Source organism: Eschscholzia californica, unplaced genomic scaffold, assembly GCF_041429995.1.
Source record: "Eschscholzia californica isolate CP2 unplaced genomic scaffold, dmEscCali1.0.p SCAF_1, whole genome shotgun sequence".
In the NCBI taxonomy this organism is placed as follows: domain Eukaryota; kingdom Viridiplantae; phylum Streptophyta; class Magnoliopsida; order Ranunculales; family Papaveraceae; genus Eschscholzia; species Eschscholzia californica.
In genome coordinates this window covers 53,662,957-53,671,205 of record NW_028238198.1, presented here as the reverse complement: position 1 = coordinate 53,671,205, position 8,249 = coordinate 53,662,957, and the positions used below count along the sequence as shown (strand labels likewise).

The following is an 8,249-nucleotide window of genomic DNA, read 5'->3' as shown; positions in this document are numbered from 1 at the left end:
GAAAGTTTCTGAAATTTAGAGAGATTCGAATAAGAGATTGATAGAAGATAATTCTTAAAGAGAGTGATTAAGGAAGATTACAGAGGAGATTTCATTGATTGATTGATAAGAGAGAGAGAGAGAGAGAGAGGGAGCTGCTACTGATCTTTATGTGGGGGTCATCTCCTCTGATATAAAGGAGGGAAGAAACAGAACCAGAAATCATCTCGGTTGGGGGGTCAAAAGCTCAACTAAAAATAGAAAAATATGAGAGAGAGAGAGAGTAGCTCGGCTGGAACAGAAAACCATACCATCTATCATCTTCTTCTTCCTCTGTATTGTCTTTTCTTTTTGTGAGAGAGAGAGAAAAAAACAGAGAGTGAGTGAAATGGAGATGGAAACATAGATTGATTTGTAGAGAGAGAGAGAGGATCATCTTGTAAATCTTTATCTAATAAAAATCTTCTTCTTGTTATTTGATGGTGTTAATGGTTTTGATTGAAATAAAAGAGAGAGAGAAAGAGTAAAGAAAGAGAAGTTTTGGTGGAGAAGAAGACTCTGTTTGCTTGGAAAATCTGCTGGAAAATAGTTTTCCAGGAGAGAAAATACTTCCGAGAAGACGAGAAAATTATTTTCCTTAGGGGCGCGTTTGGCTGCAACAGAGAAAATCAGCAAGAAAAGTTAAATTCTTTTCTCTTAATTCTTCATATTTATTAGTTTAATTTCATGAATAGCTAACTCTCTCCATCTAGGGTTTTAGGATGAAACTCATACTTGAACCTTCAGAGACATATTTTTATTTTGTTAATTCTCTTGATTGTGATTCAAAGTTGAAATAGTTTTAATTTGTAGAATTGATTTTCTTTTCATTGTTTATACTTTTAAATTTGATATATCATGCTTAGATTAGATTCTTTGATGATATATACTTATTGATTGATTGATAAAAGGATATGTAAAATGTTATGCTACCATGTAGAAAGTCGTCTGAACAAGACAAATTGTTGTTATCACGTACAAAATTTGCTTTGTCGGATAAGTCGGGCCAATTTTTTCCGACCAAGTAGTATTGTTATAAAGATATAAGACAACTACGGAAAACGAACCTTAATATCACTATCATTTCATCTAATAATAAGGGGAGCCTTGAAAACCCAGGTAAGTGAGGCCCATACATTGGATATATTGCTTAATTTAGGGGTGAACGAGTTTGTGTTATCCTTACCTCCTATCTTCTCAAGGGGGTCAAGAATACAATTCAGATCACCTATTACTACCCAAAGGCTTCCAAGAGATATAAAACAACTACGGTGTAACGCCCTAAATCCAGATTTCCACGTCGGCCACCATGAAAACCTAAATTTAAAGCATTTCTCGTAGTACAATAAACATGATTGATGTATTTATCAAAATAGACAAACAACACCAAATATGAAGCTCATAAGCAACAATAAATCAACTAAAAGAAACTTTATTAAGCTTTCAGAACTCAAATGGTGTCCATAAATCATTGACAAGTAGGTCGGAGAAGAACAAATGAAACAATAATTGTCTAAGAGATGAAAATCCAAATAATTACCTACTTAAACAAAGAACTGTTACGAAATTCTTCAAGGGCTAACTAAGACTCAAGCAGGTGGCACCTCCGGATTTCCTTCATCTGAAAAATGATAGGCTGGGTCAAAACCCAATAAGTAGATTTTCAAATCCCTAGGACCTTAATAGACAGTCTCAAGATCTATCAAGTCAACTAGATTTCTCCATTTATATAAGTAATGGTGACAACTAGAGGCATAGGAAAGTAATAATTAACAAACGAACACGAGTGTTATGGTAAGTTGGTGTCTATCCAGAGAAATCAGATCCATCACCCAAACCCTCTCATAACCCACGTTGCATAAGAGTGGGGTCCATAAAGCTACCCTAGTGTTAGCGTCAACCGCATACGCTCCATACCCATGTCATACCTCAGTACACCTTACCATGCAGAGCCGTTGGTCATCGCACCAAACATTCGGTAGAGAGGGTCGAACTAACCACCAAACTCATCAACTTCCTACCAACTCACCACATCACACACACAAATAAATCATCATAACATATACTATACTTTCATGTTTAACAATAACATATCCTTAACAAAAAAAAAAAAAACAATAACATATAATGAATTCATTAATTTAACAAGAATTGGAAAATAAGTTATGCATTATGTAATGACAATATCAACGCATAATCTTCATATTATTGCTGAATTTTAATCACCGAATTATGTGTATTTATACTCATGTTAACAAGTGAGAGATGTCTAGTTATGAAACTCATACCCATTAGACATAATAAGAAAGTGATTTATGTCACTATTATCAATATATATAGTTGCAGTAAAATAGTTATATATACCATGTAAATATAAATCTAGGTGTATGTAATGTATAAACATTATCATCAAAGTTTTGGTAATTCGACATCTTAATCATTAAGACTAATTTTTACCATATACATCTAACAATCGTTCAAAGTGATCATACTTCCTGATTTTATAAGATATTTAATCGAATTTGACCCATTAGATATCTATGTCATAAATCCTAACTCTAGCTTCTTCTTTCTGTGCCCTAGCTTTTCTCTCTAGATTGCCCAATCTCTCTCTCTCTCTCTAAAATACATTGCTGGGACAAAATAAGATGGGTGGTGTTAGGGTTTAATGGGTTTAAGGGATTTGAGGGTAATATGGGAAATAGGTGTCCAACCCTATTAATACACCAAATCAGAGAGAATAAAACGGTGGACTGATTTTTCTCAAGGTGTGGGTTGCTAAATGTACCCTAACTATTGCTCAGAGGTGTCACATACATCCCTATTAACAAACATTATAATTGCTACTTAGTAGACCCCATCAACAAGGCGGGTGACCTTGCCTTATACTGGAAAACTAACCTTAAAATCACGATCACTGCATCTACTAATAATATGATCCATGCTTGTTTCCATGACATAGATGGTCAAAATGTCTACGTCACTGGATTTTATAAGAGCCCCTATAGGAAAAATAAACTCGCCCTTGGAAAGCTTTGTATAGCATTAGCAACTCTTGGAAGCCTTAGGGTAGTAATAGGTGACCTGAATTGTATTCTTGACCCCCTTCAGAAGATAGGAGGTAAGGATAATTGATGGTCCCTAAAAGGTCTCCACCCTCAAGTTTACCGGTGTTAAGTAATATCTCGATAAGACCGAGGTCAATCCTCAGATGCTTAGTCAAACTTATTATAAAACTTAGAACTAGCTCCGTTTTTCGTCGAAATTGGTTTTGTGATGAAACGAAGCAATAAAATGTTGGCGTGAATCATGGACATGTGAATCACCCAATATTATCATATAGGAAATAATATTATTATATAAGAAATAATATTATCGTTAAATATATAGTTACCAGTGTTAGGAAATTGTAACATAGACCCATCTCTATTTCTATTCTTGTCTACCATGTAACATTAAATATACTCCTCATATGAGATGAATAAAGTATCATTCAAAATCAATCTTGCTCTATTAAACATGACATCAATGCAGGTTATTTAAAATTTCGCTTCCGCTACGTCGACTATCGGAGAATACATCACCGACGTTGCTTTTACTATCATTACATCAAGGTTTGGTTGTGTGTAGATATAGAGTATTTTTTATCTAGGTTGTATTAATCTTGATTAGGTACGAAGTTTTAATTCTTTTTCGGCATCTTCAGTTTTCTTTTGGTGCGTTGACAGTGCTTGTCATCCATTATCTCTACTATTAAGGTTGGTTGTGTTACATACATTGATTATAAGTCATCTTTTACTATTATCAATATATTATATACATCCTACATTATAAGATGTATGATTCACCAAATATGTCAATGACGGTCTGGTTCTCAGACTATGAACACCGGACAATCGTCTTACTATACTAGTGAGCCTATGTCTATTCCTTATGATGTAAAATTAAATCGTATCAATTATCCACTTTGGTCACAAGTGGTTGAGACGTTTATAGCTGGACGAAGTAAACTAGGTTATATTAACGAAAGAAATTCTGAACCTCAAATACAAGATCCTATATATGATAAATGGTGTATAGAAAATGCAATTGTTAAAGGATGGCTTATTGGTGCTATGGAACCAGATGTGATGAATTTATTTATTCATTTACCAACAGCTAAGGCCATTTGGAAAGCTGTTTCTCGGACTTATTTTGAAGGAGCAGACCGGTCAGTAATTTATAATTAAAACGTAAATCTATACAGATGAGACAGACTGGTAAACTTGTATCAACATATTTTGCTGATTTACGTGTCATTTGGGATGAATTTGATTATCGTAAATCAATTCAATTCACACAACCTGATGTTGTTCTTGCTCGACAGAAAGAAATTGGGGAAGATAGAGTTTATGTATTTCTTGCAGGCCTTGATGATGTCTATGATCATGTTCGAAGTGATATTCTTCTTACATACCCATTTCCGAATTTAGATTCGCTTTTGCAATTGTTAGGGGTGAAGAGAAACACCGAAACACAATGCTAAACGTTGATACTAATATGGCTATTGTTGCTAAACTTTTAGGGCCATCTCTGTTTAATGGTTCTTCAGGAGGATGCAAACATTGTGGGAGTTCTAAGCATGTAATTGAAAATTATATTAGGAAGAACGGATATCCAGATTAGTGGGACAGTTACAATGAACACAAGCGAGAAGGGAAAAATAAGAAAGGTGGAGAAAAAGCAACTCTTGCAACAACACCACATCAATTATATCCAGAAGTGACTTTTATTTCTGATACACAACCATCGATTTATGGTGTCTCTCTTCTTGATCCAAGATTGATACAACAATTAGGTAGTTTCGCTCTTCTCTCCTCTGATGCTTCAAAGGATCCTGGCTGGTTCATTGATTCTGGAGCTATGGATCACATGACCTATGATGCTAGTATATTATTTAATCTTGGTGCACCTCACTGCTCTCGTATTGATAATTCTAATGGTGTGTCTGTACCCGTTACAAATTCCGGAACTGTTAATTTAACACCCTCATTGTCACATAAGCACACATAACTGGTTCCTTCATTATCTAATAATCTTTTGTCTGTGGCACAAGTGACCGAACAATTAAATTGTTTAGTATTAATGTATTCTTGTTTTTGTCTACTTCAGGATCTCAACAACAAGGAGATATTTGGGCGTGGTACTAAGAGAAAGGGGATGTATTATGTGGATGATGTCTGCATCAGAAAGGGGTTAGCAGTAACAGGGTCATCCTATGTTAAGGAAGATCAGATTTGGTTCTAGAACAATCGGTAGGTCATGCTTCATTTTGTTACTTGCAATATTTATTTCCTCGTCTATTTTCGGGTTGTGATATTTCAAATTTTAATTGTGGGACTTGCATTTTAGCAGAAATCCACCGGGATTCTTATTATTATTATTGTAGTAAAAATAAAACTTTGTTACCCTTTGAGTTAGTTCATTCTGATGTTTGGAGCCTGCTCCGCTATCTACCGTATCTGATTATCGTTAGTTTCTAATATTTGTTGATGATTGTACCCGTATGACATGGTTATATCTTATGAAACACAAAAATGATGTACAAGAATGCTTTCGAATTTTTTATAAGATGATACAAACACAATTTTCTACTACGGTTAAGATTCTTCATTCGGATAACGGTGGTGAATATGTTAATCATGAGTTAAAAATATATTTTCAAAAACATGGTACTATTCATGAAATCATGTGCCCACATACCCCTTAACGGAATGGTGTAGCAGAAGGGAAAAATCGTCAATTACTTGAAGAAACACGTTCATGTCTCATTGGTGCTAGTATGCAACCAACTTACTGGAAGAACGCAATAACACATGCAGTTTATTTAATTAATCGTGTCCCAAGTAAAGTGTTGGATTTCAAAATTCCACTAGAGAAACTTTCTCAATGTGTCTATACCTTCTCAGTTGACTTTGGTACCTAGAGTGTTTGGATGTGTAGCATTTGTTCACATTCCTAAATTCCAACGTACAAAGCTAGATCCGTGTGCTTTGAAGTGTGTGTTTGTCGGTTATTTTCCTCATCAGAAAGGGTACAAGTGTTATCACTCACCTACTCGTAAATCGTTTGTCACTATGGATGTAACATTCTCTGAACATTAGATGTATTTTTCCTCGTCGATATCTAATTCTTCTTTTGCGGGGGAGACTATTGTTGTCCAAGAGATGAATTGGAGGAAGCTACTTCAAGATTTCATTGAAGAACTAGAACAATCAAATAAAGATATTAATATTGCGGTAATAGATTTAATAGCATCGAACCTTGTAGAAGAAGTTATGATTGTTCATACAGAACCAACTACACCTATATCTACTACTAATACTAGTCCCTTCTCTACGGTACCATCCAATGATTCTCCTTCTATTCCTGAAACTGAGGTATGTACTGAACGAAGTCTTAATACTAACTGTTTAACTAACAATGACATACCAGTTGCTCTAAGTAATGACATGTATAGTTTTCCACCTAGAAGCACCCGAGGTAAGCCTCCACATAGATATTCACTTGATAACTCAAAGAGTATGAGGTATCCTGTTGCTAATTATGTGTCAACAGATCATTTACCTACGTCAGTCAAGGCCTTCGTAAATCAAATGAGTGATATTATTATTCCAGCTAGAGTCCAGGATGCTTTGGCAAATCTAACTTGGAGAAAGGCAATGACTGAAGAAATATGTGCCGCTGACATGAATAAAACTTGGGATTTAGTACCGCTTCCAGAAGGAAAGAAGCCAGTTGACTGTAAAAGGATTTTTACTATCAAGCATAAACCTGATGGAACCATAGATAGATATAAAGCGAGACTAGTTGCTCGGGGTTTTACTTAAACATATGGTGTTGATTATCAGGAAACTTTTGCTCCAGTAGCAAAGATTAATACAGTTCGAGTATTGTTGTCACTTATTGCGAGTTTTAACTGGACTTTACAACAATATGATGTGAAGAATGCTTACTTTCTCGGTATTGAAATTACTCTGTCAAAAAGGGGAATATTTTTGTCTCAATGGAAATATGTCCTTGATTTGTTGAGAGAAACTGGCATGCTTGATTGTCAGCCGATAAGTACACTCATAGAACAAAATCATGGGATGGTAGAGCTTCCTGATCAAGTAGAACTGACAAAGGGAAATATCAAAGGCTAGTTGGTCGTTTGATCAATTTATCCCACACTAGGTCTGATATTGCATATGTAGGTAGTGTTGTTAGCCGATTCATGCACAATCCTAGTGAAGTTCATATGGAGGTAGTTGTAAGAATCTTATGATATTTAAAGTCAACTTCAGGAAAGGGGCTTATGTTTTCCAACCATGGACACGAGAATATTATAAGATATATAGACTCGGATTGGGGTGGCAAAGGTGAAAGAAGACGTTCTACTTCTGGTTATTTCACATTTGTCGGTGGTAACTTAGTCACTTAGAAGAGTAAGAAACGAAAGGTCGTATCTATGTCAAGTGCAGAAGCCGAGTACAGGGCAATGACTAAAGATATCTGTGAGATTTTATGACTGAAAATACTTATGGGGGAGCTTGGCTTTCCTCCTGACAAAGCTATGCAATTATATTGTGATAACCAGGCTGCTGCTAATATTACAGAAAATCTAGTGCAACATGATCGAACTAAACATGTTGAAATTGATCGGAATTTCATATATGAGAAGATAGAGGAAAAATTTATTGAAATCCCTTATGTTAAGTCAACAGAACAGCTAGCTGATATTCTAACAAAGGCGTTACCCAGTAAAAGTTTCACTGATTCACTTGTCAAGCTGGGCATTGATGATATCTATGCACCACCTTCAGGGGGAGTATTGGCGTGAATCATGGAAACGTGAATCACCCAATATTATCTTATACGAAATACTATTATTACATAGGAAATAATACTATCTATAAATATATAGTTACCCGTGTTAGGAAATTGTAACATAAACATAATATTTATTTCTATTCTTGTCTACCATGTAACATTATATATATTCTCATATGAGATGAATAAAGTATCATTCAAAATCAATCTTTCTCTATTAAACATAAAATACTAAAGAAAAATAACGAAAACAAATAACGGAAATAAGTAACAATGAAAGAAATCAGTAGGAGAGAAGTCTAGGGTTTGAATCCGTTATAATCAGGCATAAATATTTATTCAAAACGTATCTATTCCGTGACTCGCTGTGATCGATTTTT

At 34.9% G+C, this 8,249-nt stretch overlaps 1 protein-coding gene across 1 annotated transcript; it reads left to right on the top strand.

Annotated features, from left to right (window-relative positions):
* Positions 1-3,899: 3,899 nt before the first annotated feature.
* On the top strand, positions 3,900-7,202 carry LOC147567614 (uncharacterized). Its single transcript, XM_086657451.1, has 7 exons — positions 3,900-4,145; positions 4,265-4,447; positions 4,583-4,641; positions 4,692-5,031; positions 5,170-5,259; positions 6,162-6,794; positions 6,909-7,202. The coding sequence occupies exons 1-7, from the start codon at positions 3,900-3,902 to the stop codon at positions 7,200-7,202; spliced, it is 1,845 nt and encodes a 614-aa protein (XP_086513577.1).
* Positions 7,203-8,249: the final 1,047 nt, after the last annotated feature.

Excerpts from the sequence above, each read along its gene's own strand:
- LOC147567614 (XM_086657451.1), top strand. The coding sequence starts at position 3,900 with ATGAACACCGGACAATCGTCTTACTATACTAGTGAGCCTATGTCTATT. Across the intron at positions 4,642-4,691 it reads ATTGTGGGAGTTCTAAGCAT|TTACAATGAACACAAGCGAG; the intron begins GTAATTGAAAAT and ends TTAGTGGGACAG. Across the intron at positions 5,032-5,169 it reads CCGTTACAAATTCCGGAACT|GATCTCAACAACAAGGAGAT; the intron begins GTTAATTTAACA and ends TGTCTACTTCAG.